The sequence below is a fragment of the Semicossyphus pulcher genome, unplaced genomic scaffold (assembly GCF_022749685.1).
Source record: "Semicossyphus pulcher isolate SPU_LCO1_2020_fin unplaced genomic scaffold, fSemPul1.0.p SCAF_4, whole genome shotgun sequence".
NCBI lineage: Eukaryota > Metazoa > Chordata > Actinopteri > Labriformes > Labridae > Semicossyphus > Semicossyphus pulcher.
In genome coordinates this window covers 1,745,602-1,759,230 of record NW_027211715.1, presented here as the reverse complement: position 1 = coordinate 1,759,230, position 13,629 = coordinate 1,745,602, and the positions used below count along the sequence as shown (strand labels likewise).

The following is a 13,629-nucleotide window of genomic DNA, read 5'->3' as shown; positions in this document are numbered from 1 at the left end:
CTGCTCAACTTGATTGAAATTAAACTTAATTTCAGTTAACATTCAAACTTTATTTACTTTATGATTCTTCAGGAAGAGAATTATGGTCATATTTGTAGAGTTTGAAGCTACAGCTGGTTAGCTTAGCCTAGCCTAAATACTAGACAGAGTTTAAAATGGACCAAACCAAGGCGACGGTTTAGCTCAGCTGTTGAATCGCACGTCTCGTATACAGAGTATATTATGTGTGTGACCGACATGACAGCTCCCTTAAAGTGAAGCCAAACCCTCTCTGTCGCCCCCTGCTGACTGGCTGCAGTATAGCTCATAAAGCCCGCCTCCTCCATGTTAACAGATGGGACATGAGTCAAACTATAAAATCAAAATACACGTCAAATACATTTTTCTCAAACATGGTTTCTGTCATTATAGTTAGTTCTTATCATGCTGATTTATGTCCAAGTGTTCATTTTTCTGACAAGTTTACTTTTAATTGGTTATTTGATGCTATAAAAAGGGGGTGTGGCCTCATGATTGACAGCTCTGTTGACAAATGGGGCTCCTGCAGCGTTCTGTTCCCGAGTAGCAGAGTAGAGGAGGAAGGTTGACTCGAAATGGAGAAACTTGAAGCTCAGTATTTATGAAGCTTTTGCCTCGGCCCTGATTGAGTCCACAGTGATTCTTTTTTGCAGGAAATGTTGAAATATGAAGAATATCTTCCACAAAAAACAACCATCAATTAAAAAAATCAGCAAAGTGTTTATGAGATTTAAATGATGCTCGGGGCTGGGTGCATATGATATGCAGTATGTGTTGCTTACATCTGTAATGTCATTCCCTGCCTTATTGCATTTGCATTTTCACGTGTTTAATCTCACTGCTCACATTAACAGCTGCTGTTTTACATATTCACTGACAATCAGAGCTCATTTCAGTGAACGCCTTTAAAACTCTGCAGATGGTTTGCATGCAGATTCTGTCTGCTGCTATTTTAAAAACACTTCTGCATAAATGTGTCTCACAATCCAATGCAAGACGAGTGCACGTCCTCTGAGGGAGTTTGGTGTCTGAGTCCAGAAATATTCCCCTCATATTTCCATTTCAGCCACACAGTACGAGCATGTAACAAACTGCTCAACGCAGCCACAAGAGGGAGCCTGTGTCCCGCGCTGAGGATCCAATATCTTAACCTTTCAATCTGTTCCAGCAGTTTGCAGCCAAGCGAATGAGTCAGAATATCATGCCACCATTTTATTTTCTACTTCTATTATAGCACAGCTCTGCCTTTGATAACAAATGATGGGTGTAAAGACCTGTGATGATGTGCTAAATCTCTGCTCACGTGTGGGTGTGAGTGGGAGGATGGAAGTGCTGAGCGTAGAGAGAGAGAGAGACACATGAGTGCAGGCAGGCTGAAAAATCCTCTGCATTTTAATTTAATGTGTAACAAATACAGTTTACTGCACGAGAACCAGCCTCCTCATCTGTGAGTCTGTGTGCAGCATGAAGAGTGGAGGTGTATGGACATTTTGTGTGATTGCAGGTCGCCTTGAGAACAGTAACATGGCAACAAACCCTCCATATACAATAACGCGCCTCCTCCTCGTGCTGAGCTCTGTGAGTCCACTTTAAATCTCCTCGCTGGCATTTCACTATGTTCCTGCTGTCCATGGAAACGGCAACATCTGAGAGTAAATGAGCACAACATGAATCATCAACAAAGTCTAACCCACTAATGAGATCTGGATGTGTGTGGTCATGACTTCTTCCTGCGCTTTAACAATTAAATGTGATTAATGCTTCCACCTGCGCGGCATGTGACAAAGAGTGGAACAAAAAGGGACTTTGTCAAGACTCAAAAAGGCAGTTTATTTATCTGTCAAAGCTTTAAAGGTGGCAGTTAAACATCACTACTATATTATATTTACATCAGGGTTTTATCTTCTTCTATGTTTGCTCTTTGTACAAAATTCCTACATGAGCCTAACAGACAAACATCACTAACATCCGCTGGATTCTCACTCAACATTGTCCAACCATCTCTCTGGCTCCTTCCCTCCATCTCTTCTCTCCTCTCTTGCTTCTACATCACCTCCAGTTACTTCTCTCAACAATCTGAAAATCAACCTGCGTCCGATCACAGCGCCCCCAGGTCGTGGCACGAGCGGGACTTCTGCCTCATGAACTTCCCCACCTCTCGCTCTCTCGGGTACCGAGGCACCAGGCTGGACAGGAAGCGTTTGGCCCGGGTGGTGATGCTCTCTCGTTGGCCGCTCATCATGTCCTCCGCGGTGGTCCCCGGGGGCCAAGGCGGCAGGCCCCTGGCTAGTCGAACAGCGCACTCCAGGAGCTCTGGGGTACGGTGGTCCAGAGAGGCGGAGATCTCCAGGTACAGACAGTTGTAGAGGGCGGCGCTGGACATCGCCTCTGAGGGGAGAGAGGGTGAGGTATGCTTGTTTGAAATTCATATTTCATTAGCAGGCAGTTTAGCCCATTCATTACTTATGTGTGTTGTAAAGCAGGTTCCAACACATACAACACGAGTATATAACCACATTTTAGTCAAGTTTTTTGACCCTTTGATGGACAGTTGATCGGTAGACACGAAACAAGGGGAGAGAAAGGCAGGTATAACACTGCGTTTACCTACCAGCCAATCACTACAGATTAAGATGTGATATGTGATCTTTAATCAAACTTTGCAAACACACTTGGGATTACAAGGTCGTTATTTAGATTTGTGAGTGTGATTCAGGCGGATGTTTTGGGCCTTTGTGACGTAAATAAGTCTCAATAGTCGGTGTCCATCATATCATTCTGGAGGGGCTAAAATTATCCCGTGCACAAAGACAAATGACTGTCAGCCATTGTAAACATGTCAGAGTAGAGACAGATGATAAGAGAGCAACACATGACAACAAGAGATGTGGGGGCGGACCGTGCAGCAAGTTATTTTTATCTACAAAAAGACCGACAACTGCAAATATTTGATCTTAGTTTTAATTAAAGGAGCCTCCGGCAAACACAGTAAACACTATTAATTACTTTAAAGCCATTATTTATCATGATGTCCTGAAAACTCTGTTCAACAGAGACGGGGCAAAGATACAAGCAGTGCAAAATCACTACATATAAAACTACATGATGAAGAAAAAACACATTAAAACACACTGGTCTCCATCAGAACATGCTTTATGATGGTCTTTAATTCAACAGACATAAGTGTGTCTAATTGCACATTTTTCCCAAGTTGCAGAGAGAGTCTTGCAGCAGACAAAACCCTCACTGTCACTTGCTTTAGAAACACAGGACGCTCCTGCATAATGTCACAATTTATAAAGATTCATGTTTAGGCTGTCAGTGTCAAACTACAATACCCATGAGCCTCGGAGAACATTGCAGTCAAAAAGTAGCAAGAATATGAGAACAGGAAGCGTCATCCTGCTTAATTAATCTAAAACCTCCATATTAAATCAATCTGTTTTAGATCTCTAAATTAATCTAAATCATTCTGTGCCACTTTTAAAATGAGGATTTTTGCATTGTCCCTGACGAATAAACTAACAAATAAAACCAATCTCAGAGCCCGTCAGCTATCACCTGATGACCAGTCATTATCTGGGAGCAACACCGAACTATTCAAGCATTTCAGTTTAGCCAGCGGTTAGCGATAAACGTCTTCCAGCGCAGACTTCCTCCTCCGTGCGCTGCATGTTTACAGTCCAGTCAGCAGCTCGAGAAGCGACCGTGTGTTCAGATCAAAGGTAAATTCTCCCTCCAGATGTGTCTGCTAAATAAACACTGTCATCTCTCGGTTCGTTCCATCCCCCGGAGGAGCGCCCGTTCATCTGTCTGTGCTGAGTCTCAGTCTCACTGTAAACAGGAAGTTACACAGAGGCTGCACTCTGGCTTACTGCAGCGGGATGAAGCCCAAACAGAAACAGATTCTCTTGTGATCGACTTTAATTAACGGCTCTTCAGTTTGCTGAAAGAACAACATCATGATGCAGATTAGGAACAATATGAAGCTTTGTCAGGTCTGTCCTCAGGAGAAGAAGGACACTACTTTAACATGAGACGGAGGGCGGAGCCATCATTTATGATGCATTCAGGGAAGTCAGGAAATCTAAATGCTGAACTCCTTTTCCGACACAGCATCAAGGGAATTTGGATCTCAAGCAGATTGTTGCCGAACTTGCTGCAGATTGTTGTTTATAGAGATTAATAAGAAGCTAAATCGCCGTCAGATCGCGCTGATGGGAGCCGGGACGTCATTACGGAGGATTACGTTCCGCCTGCTTTTTCTCTCTACACAGTTTTTCCGGCATACAACCAAAGCCTGCTGATACGTGATTGGTCAATACTACTCGGGCTACAAACATACTACAAAAGGGAATCAGAGCACTTATTACAAGTACTAACATCTACATTTTTAAGTACAATCTGTAGAAATGAATCTAAACATCATAACATCCTCTCTAAGTATTTGTTTATTTGGATAAAAAGACAGCAGATAAGGTGTTTTTTTGCCAAAATGCACCCTGGGAGTTGTAGTTAACATCCATCCTGATGTATTTTTCTACACAGGCTTGTAGCTTTAAAACATGGGTGCCTGAAATGATTCCTACCAAACTCTAAACTGTCTAAACAACAAAAACGTTTAGTTGCTTTTTTATTGAGGAATATTTAATACTGTAGAAAAATACTTCAGGTTTAAACCAAAGTTTCAGGGCTGAAAGGTAGACTGTGTTATCACACATTACAGACGTCCAGTGCACGCAGTGAATAATCTCCTGCTTTAACTGAAATTGTGACTCCCTTCTTCCTCCCACACTGTGATGAAGCTGAGATTCTGACATTTACATTTTCACATATTTCTCCCTACGCTCGTGTTTACAGACAGAGATCGAGAGCTGAAAATGTCAACATCAACTGTGAAGATAAAAACCACAACGGAAGGAACCGGTACATCAGGTGAGGAAAAGGGCGATACGGTGCTTTTTAATCTCTGCCACATTTTTACATATTTTGTGGTCTAAGTGACAAATAGGTGTAAAAAATGTTGGAAATGCTGCAGTAGATTCTTTAACAGGAAGCTGTGAAACAGGTTGTAATGGCTGCAATCTTTCAGGGCACATGCGTCCAATCAAAGGTCGTCCACTAAAAGTTCTTGTTGTTTCCACTGACAGGCTCAGATTGTTATTCTAAGTGTGTGACAACATGACAGAAAGGATCCCTACAGAGATAGACCTTTTTGTTACAGAGGAAGATGATTGTTTTAACCACACACAGACGTTACATCGCTCTCTTTAAAGCCAACCAGACCCCATTGACAAAAACAGCAATTTCACTATGCAGGACACAGGAGTTACTGGTGTACCACTGCCTCAGTCGGTTAGGTTTATTGTGTTATTGTGTGACTTTGGTGTTTTAAATGGTTGGTTATGATCCGATAGAATAATTGTGTAACAAACAAAAACACAAGAACTAACCGATCACAGCAGGAGTAACCTTTCCTGTCCTGCTACGTAAAATGACTGTTTTTGTCAGTGGAGTCTGGTGGCTTTAAAGAAATCAGTGTTTAATACACGTGGTTCTGATCCAACACAATATTTGTTTAACTTGAAATACCACAAACTAACTAACTGATGAAAGCATCAGGAGACCTGCATCCCCAGTTTTTTGTTAAATTAAATCCTCTGTAACAAAAAGGTCTATCTCTGTAGGGATCCTTTCTGTCATGTTGTCACACACTTAGAATAACAATCTGAGCCTGTCAGTGGAAACAACAACCTTTTAGACCTAGTAGACCCATCTTGGGCACATTTGCTCCTGAGTATAAGGTTGTAGCCATTACAGCCTGTTTCACGGCTGCAGGCTGAAGAAACCTACTGCAGCAATTACCAAACTTTTTGTACCTGTTCTGCCCAAGTTTAAAAATAGCTCCTCTTAATAATTCCTCTTTAAAGATATAAAGTGAAGGTTTATCTTACCTTGAGCGGTGACCTCACGTGTACGGACGAGGTCGCTCTTATTACCAACGAGGATGATGGGAGTTTGGGGCTGATTCTCCCTCAGGAGGAGTCGCAGCTGAGCGGTGCGGTGGAAGCTACGCCTGTCAGTCACTGAGAACACCAGGACACACACCTCACACAGCAGAGCCGACAGGTCCTGAGGGACAGACGCAGTGAGTTACAGGAAGGTCGTTTCTGTTAGACTTTCTTTATGGTTAAAAACTTGAATGCATCATCTCACACCTACGAGAACTGCTTGGAATCAATCCAAAACTTTATCGCCATTTGACTTGAGAGCGCTCAAAGGTCTCAGGACAGAGACTGAGCATTTACTCTCGACCGCTCTCATAAATATTGTTGTCAAATCGGTGTGTGCAGAGAAAGAGCGGAGGTGCAGGCTGCAGAAACAAGCAGACAAGTGAGAGCTCTATCTAAATCCCCGGTGGTTCAGTGAGAAATGACTCCTGTGGGTAGCAGGAGCTGTAGTACACCTCAGAAATCCTGCTGACACATACGAGCACATGCAGAGAGACAAAAATCCCTGAAAATAAAAACATCTCAGAGTAAATCCTTCATTCTGCAGAGCGCTGACTAAAGCCTGTCTGCAGCCGGAGCTGCCAGGGTCCACTCGCTTTTCATCTAACTCTGATGACAAAATGTGCGCTCGAATGAATAAGAGATGTAAACAGGACGTTCCTTATAAAGCTGCCGTTACAGTTTTTCTCACAACAAATGAAACTGATTATTCAAAGAGTAACACATCAACACGGACAGATTGTGTCACGAGTTCAGTTGTTTTCACACATCCACCTAAATCAACAACATTAATGCAGTCATTTGACACATCTGCTCTGTGGGCAGCTCTCTCTCTCTCTCTCTCACACACACTTACACACACACACACACACATTCACACACTGATGCCTCTGAACTGCTCTCGAGGGAAACGAGGAAAAACAACCTGATAATGAGCTTTCCTCTGTGGACCAGATGCAGCAGATTTATTGTCGTCTTTTTGTCACAGTGTTTCTCTGAGCTCGGCTTCAGACATTAAACATAAAACACATTTACAATATGGAACATGCTGTACGCAGCGAGCTCCTGTTTGTTTATTGCACTCCCTATATTCTTCGTTGTGGCGTTTTGCCCTCTTGTGTTTGACATTATCGCTTCCGTTTTGTTAAATACATGCAGAGATGTTAAAGTCTTCTGTCAGACAAACTGCAGGTTCAGTCAACAATCTTTAATAAAGTCCCACAGGAGGAAACGCAGACTAATATTAAACCCTGCATACAGTATGAACAAACAGCCAATTATAAATGTGTGAAGTTAAGGTTATCTCAAGGAGCAAAACAATGAATACACTTGCTTTATTGCTAACACTACTGTTCGTGTACATCGTCCAAATATTTAATCATTTTGAAGCTACTTTGTTGCTTCCTGAAACCTTCGAGCCAAAATATTGATTTGAAAAATGCATAATTAAAAAACTGCCAGAATAATAACGAACATATTAATAACTTCTGCTGGAAACAGTCACAGCAGGGACGTGTCTATACAGAAAGAGATGGTTGTAGATTTTAGGAGGAAGAGGCTCAAACCAGCCACAGTGATCATCCGAGGCGCTGAGGTGGAATACAGATACCTGGGAGTACAGCCGGACAACAAAGCGGACTGGACCACTGACATGGAGGCGCTGCACAAGAGGGGACCGTGCCGTATATATTTTTTAAGAAGTCTTAGGTCCTTCAACTTCTATCAGACTGTAGTGGCTGGGGAGAGGGTGCTCGCACATCGGAGAAGAACAGAGTGAACGAACTGATCAGGAAGGCCAGCTCCGACGTTGGGACAGAAATGGACGATACTCAGTTACTCTCAAAACTGAAATCTGTCATCTATCTACATTCAAACCATCCCTTGTACTAGTTGCACGTGCAACCTGTCCAAGTTTTATTCCAACGTTGTCCCAGTGCATGCTGGGATACGCTCAAATTTGAATATTTGAATAGAAACACTTTTATCTCTGGATTTACCCTGTGATTTTTTTTCAGCTGACAGAGAGTCTACAATTACCCGCTTCTAATGGTTGGTGCTCATAAAATAACCCATAATTACACAGTTTTTGGCTTAAATTTTTTTTGTACTTTTGTGTTGTTGTTTTTGCCTTCATTGATTGGACAACTGAAGAGAGACAGGAAATATGGAGAGAAGAGAGTGGGGAATGACCTGCAGAGCTGAGCCTGTACTTTATACGCCTGAGGGTAAGAAAGGTTAAGGTCTATCTCCAGCTGTCCTGTCAACCCCCCCCCCCCCCCCCCCCCCCCCAAATCTGATGTAACAAGCGAGATGCATGATTTTCTCTGTCTTACCGCTCTAAACCTTTACATAAGCTTGTATGGTAAATGACCATCCTGCTGTCTTCCTTCCTTTGTGAGCCTCATTATTTGCTCCTTCCTGATCGCCGTGTTGTTAACAGTGAAGTCGGAGCTTTCTCCACAGGACCAATTATCTCAGGAAGCATCAGGCGAGCTACTTGGAAAGTCTACATAGCTAAGGTACCAGTTATTCTGCATTAATTAAAGCTCACTGCATTGAAGGTGCCCCCCAGAGACGTGAAGCTAAGCTACAGCGGCACAGTAAATGTAGCTTCAACGCTGTTTTCTTTTTTGATCAATATCTTTCCAAGTAAAAGCTAATATGATGCGTTTTATTAGGAACACTCTGTGCTGAAGCTGTCGGCTATCGCAACATACATTTAAATGTTTTGTTGTCTGTCAGTCAACTTTAAGAACGACAGAAGCAAAGTCTCAGAATAATAAAACTTTGCTGTTATATCATTTTTCTCACCTCTTCCCTCCTGCCTTTACTATATCTGTTTATTATATATATTAAAAGTACCCTCTGCACCCACCTGCCTCCCCATGTAGGCAGCTTTTAGTGAGCTGTTTTAAAGATGCTAGCAGGTGTTTGCAGACTGCTTTGAATGGATGAATTGTGATGTTGGTTGTTTGGCACTTGTTGTGTTAGCTTATTATGGAATCATCTAAATATCGGTCTTTCTAAACTAAAGCTTGTGTGTCTGATTTTCTCTACAGCAGGGACATTGTAGTCGTCAGCGGAAGGATTAGTGCATTTCATAACCGTCATCTGGGTTTACATCCGTCGCTAATGTTCATGTCAGCATATGGAGGCAGTTCAGATTGCAAGAGAAAGCTTCCACTGCGCTAAGGGTCCAGAAATGTTTGGGGGCATGTAGCTGTTGACGTCACTACTTAACCATGAAAAGAGATACGCTACTGGAAAACTATTTGATTTGGAAGATGCTAACACTTAGTTAGCAAGTTCTCATGTGGGTGTATGTCGGACCACATTTGTGCAGATACCGATATGAGTGCTATAGGCTCATATCAGCCGATAATGAGATGCACAGAGAGAAATCGGTTAGGCTTCAGGAAATGATTATGGTAGCATTGAGCTCCTTCTTACAGTCCACAGACTCTGCAGCACTCTGGCCCTCTGTAAAGACATCCTGTGTGTATAATATATATACAATTTTATATATACGACAGTGAGCACATAGTATACAGCTGCAGAGAGGAGGGATAATGAGGGAGCAGGCAGCAGGGTTGTTGTCGGGCTCACCTGTCTCCAGTTGTCATAGATAATGATGGTGCTGTCCTCGTCATCCACGGTGACTGTGCGCACGTACCCCTCCCCTGAGGACAGGAGGGCAGCAGTTAGGTCTCACAGAGAGCTGGGATTTATTTACCTGCTGCTCACTGCACAGCTCTGTACCTTCAGAATCCACAGACGCAGCCCTGTCCATGTCCCCGGCCAGGGCGAGGGCCAGAGAGGACTTCCCCACGCCGTTCTGCCCCAGCAGGGCGATTCTTAGAGGCCCCTCAGGTCTGCTCTCCACAGACACCGTCGGGGTGTCGTCCAGCGCCGGGCTGAACCTGATCGGGGAGGCGGACGGCCCGGCAGCACCAGAGGTCCAGTCGCAGTCATCGTGGACGGCCTCCTCTCGCCTGAGCTGGTGTTTGATGGGCAGAGGAGTGCTTCCTCTGCGGACGGTGGGGGTGCTGGACAGAGTCATGCTGTCACACTGCAGGAGAGGAACATGGAGGACACGCTCGCTTTATATAACATTAATGCTAGTCTGTATTCAGGCTGCTGCTTCTTATATAATTCTCCTAATGGCAGCAACCAGAGCCAGGTTTGCATGGTGGTGTGATAATTTATCTCCTTAGTAAGGCTGGTGCACCTCCATAGAGTCAGGGGGACTTCCAGCTGACTGAGTGCAGACACATCCTGCCCTTTAAACCCTTTAATAAGTCAAACATCAAAAACACTGGATCCAGATCTTCTCCTGACTGCCCCATCGCTCAAATGTCACTCCTCCAGTTTAGGCTGAAACACAGGCTTTGTAATAACACCATCAGGCTTCATTTCATGTAAAACTGTATTTGCTTCTACACAGTCAGAAATGTGTTGGAGACACTATGAGTCTTGTTCTTCATGAAGAGCAAACTGACTCTTCAAACTGACTTAAAAAATAATGAGTTTTTAAGACATTTTAGGACAACAGCCGAAACAAGCTGCTTACACAACATCACATATTTTCCCCTTTAGTCTCTTTTGATGAGCAAACAGTTGGATATTAACACGACGACAGAGCAGCATCAGCCCTGATTTGGAGAGTTTATGTCCACCAAATGTTACTTCTGTTTTTGGTCTCCACCACCTCCTATGGGACATACATCCATAGACAGCTTAAAAACACATGACATGACAGCTCCCTCAAAGTGAAGCCAAACCCTCTCTGTCGCCCCCTGCTGACTGGCTGCAGTATAGCTCATAAAGCCCGCCTCCTCCATGTTAACAGATGGGACATGAGTCAAACTATAAAATCAAAACACACGTCAAATACATTTTTCTCCAACATGGTTTCTGTCATTATAGTTAGTTCTTATCATACTGATTTATGTCCAAGTGTTCATTTTTCTGTTTACTTTTAATTAGTTATTTGATGCTATAAAAAGGGGGTGTGGCCTCATGATTGACAGCTCTGTTGACAAATGGGGCTCCTGCAGCGTTCTGTTCCCGAGTAGCAGAGTAGAGGAGGAACGGCGAGAGGAGACGTAACTAACACTAACACTACAGTCATTGAACTTTCCATCAGCGTGAATATCTGCTTCAGACCGACACAAGAAGCTGTTCTGCTGCAGACTGAGCCCACCTGAGGGCTCCAACACGCCGAGGACACCTGAGAGCTCCAACACGCCAAGGACACCTGAGGGCTCCAACACGCCAAGGACAGCTGAGGGCTCCAACACGCCAAGGACACAAGGTAAAGGTGAGTGTCGGGTAGAGGAAGGGGCGGGACGTCAATACTGCGATCTCTACTGCACACACTCTGGATACAAATGTGCAAAATGGCAGAAGTACAAGATGTAAGAAGTAAGGCCACTGTTCTGAAGCCAAAATTTTGGCCGTCACCATCCTTGTCTTTTGGAACCAGAAACTAGACCTTGACCAAGAGGGTGCGATACACATGGTTACATCTTTATCAAGATATCTATCACAGGTAGCCCCGCCCTAAACCCTCCCCTCTTCCTGGTCTGTGTGACTCTCAATGGGAGCATCAGTGACTAAATGAACATCATGCTGTGTTGAAGAAGACTTGAAACTAGAGACTGAGACCATAAACTCATTAGGAAAATGTTTACTGAGGGAATAAATCAGGAGAGGATTTTCTCATAGGCTTCCTTTTGCAACCAGTGAAGACGCCCCCTGCTGGCCATTAGACAGAATGCAGGTTAAAGGCACTTCGGCACTGGCTTCAAATGTATCAAGCATCTTCGTACACTTCTATTGGTTCGCTTCGGGAAATGATTATGGTTGTACTCTGAATTAACTTTCACCCTCTTACTCCTACACCACACCATCACAAACACCACACAGGGAAGAGACAACAGGTACAAATCTCGTAAGAGTTTAACAAATGTAGGCTAACATCCGTCATCAACCAGGAGTCAGGTGGGCTTCTCTGCCACATTACACAAAGTCACTGAATCCATCATAGTAAAAAAACATTTCCATGATGCTGAAGCAGCTGAAATAATTTGAGTTGATTTATTGTTTGAGAGATCAAAATAAGGATCTGGTTGTAGCAGGACTCCCCCTCTCTGCACCTCCACCCACCTAAACAAACACCTCCACACAGGCAGCTCACAAAACCCTCCAGAGCATCAAACATCATCACATCCAAACACTTTATACCCCTAACCTGATTGGCTGATTAGATTCAGGATGTTGCACCTGGAGGTGTTTAACCCCGAGCTCGCGCTGCCTCGTGCATCCTACCTTGCTCTCTTTCTCCTCCGTGTTGAGCGTGTCTTCTGTCGGCACATCTGTCGGCATCTGCAAACTGAGAGCGGGGATTAAGACTCCAAATCACACAGAAAGACCCCCCTCCCTGCTCTCCTCCCCCTCCTCACCCCTCTCACTTCATGAACCCCAGCCCGAGCAGCATCATCTCACCTGTCTCACGCGGATCTCTGCAACTACAAAGTAAGCACCGTCTCTCTCTCTCTCTCTCTCTCTCTCTCTCTTCCCTTGCTCGCTCTCTCTCGCGCGCTCTTCCTTCCTCTTTCTCCCTCTCCTTCAGCTCCTGTGTCTTGCTATGTCTCCCTCTCACTCAGGTTAGGGCCCAGGTCCAGCTCTGCAGTCAGCAGCACCGTCATTCATCACCGCTCTCTCTCTCTCCACTCTGACTCACTCACTTGTCAAGTAAAGATTTGGACTTCCTGCAGAGGAGAGGAGAGAGGAAACCAGCTCCCCCCACCCCCTCCTCCAACTCCTCCCTCTCCTAGGGGACTCGCGCGTGCAGTGTTTCCTGCAGGTGCGTGCAGCTCTGTGTTAAAGGTGATGAGTTGCTGCAGGAAGAAAAGATGCTCAGTGTCACGAAGCTCCCGCTGACCTTTGAAACATGGAGGCGATGTGGAAAGCAACCACTGGGGGGCAGCACAACACAAGTCTTCTGCAAATTGGCTTTGCTTGTTGGTGTGAGTTTGTGTGTGTTATTCCACCGAGGAAATGTGTTTGAAATGTGTCATAAGAGGGGTTTTCCTTCTGTAGAGGCACATGACACCTTTTCACTCTTCCTTCCCACCTTTCATCAGTTTGTACTCCTCCTTTCCCTCCTCGTGTCTCTTTAAAGACACACGTGCCTCTTTTATGCAATCAAGCCATGTCTAGTGCCAGATCCAAGGAGTGTATTTGGACATGTTTTCTGTCAAAAAGTGAGTGTGTCCCTGAGCGCTGGTGTGTCCCTCCCACACAAAGCCACAATAGACTCCGGCAGTGAGCAGCCAGGGCGCTATTATAGCCCTAATCCTGCTCCTATTATACAGGCCAGAGAGAGAGCGAGAGACACAGAGAGGGAGGTAGAGCCGAAGATGAGGTCATCCCAAACAGAGCGCACCCAGGGTCACTGCCTCACTATAGAGGCACACAGATAAAGAGAGAGGCATGGAGCCGGCCGAGCCGCAGAGAAAACGTGGGAGATGCTCCGATAGGTGAATGGAAGAGGTTAAAACCTGTGAGCACGCCGCACAAAAACACAGCACAGCCC

General features: G+C 44.6%; 1 protein-coding gene across 1 annotated transcript; it reads right to left on the bottom strand.

The window, feature by feature from the left end:
• Window positions 1–1,823: 1,823 nt before the first annotated feature.
• LOC138608038 (GTP-binding protein REM 2-like) lies at window positions 1,824–12,925 on the bottom strand. The gene is made up of 6 exons (XM_069680691.1): window positions 12,537–12,925; window positions 12,360–12,423; window positions 9,789–10,098; window positions 9,636–9,709; window positions 5,973–6,150; window positions 1,824–2,406 (listed from the first exon to the last, which is right to left on the bottom strand). The coding sequence occupies exons 2-6, from the start codon at window positions 12,414–12,416 to the stop codon at window positions 2,117–2,119; spliced, it is 909 nt and encodes a 302-aa protein (XP_069536792.1). The 5' UTR covers window positions 12,417–12,423; window positions 12,537–12,925; the 3' UTR covers window positions 1,824–2,116.
• Between the last annotated feature and the right edge of the window lie 704 nt (window positions 12,926–13,629).

What these genes read in the sequence shown, in the direction of transcription:
- LOC138608038 (XM_069680691.1), bottom strand. Translation starts at nt 12,416, where the DNA reads ATGCCGACAGATGTGCCGACAGAAGACACGCTCAACACGGAGGAGAAA. An exon ending in CGGAGGAGAAAGAGAGCAAG is followed by an intron (nt 10,099 to 12,359) that starts GTAGGATGCACG and finishes CCTCTCCTGCAG; the next exon opens with TGTGACAGCATGACTCTGTC. An exon ending in TCTATGACAACTGGAGACAG is followed by an intron (nt 6,151 to 9,635) that starts GTGAGCCCGACA and finishes TCTGTCCCTCAG; the next exon opens with GACCTGTCGGCTCTGCTGTG.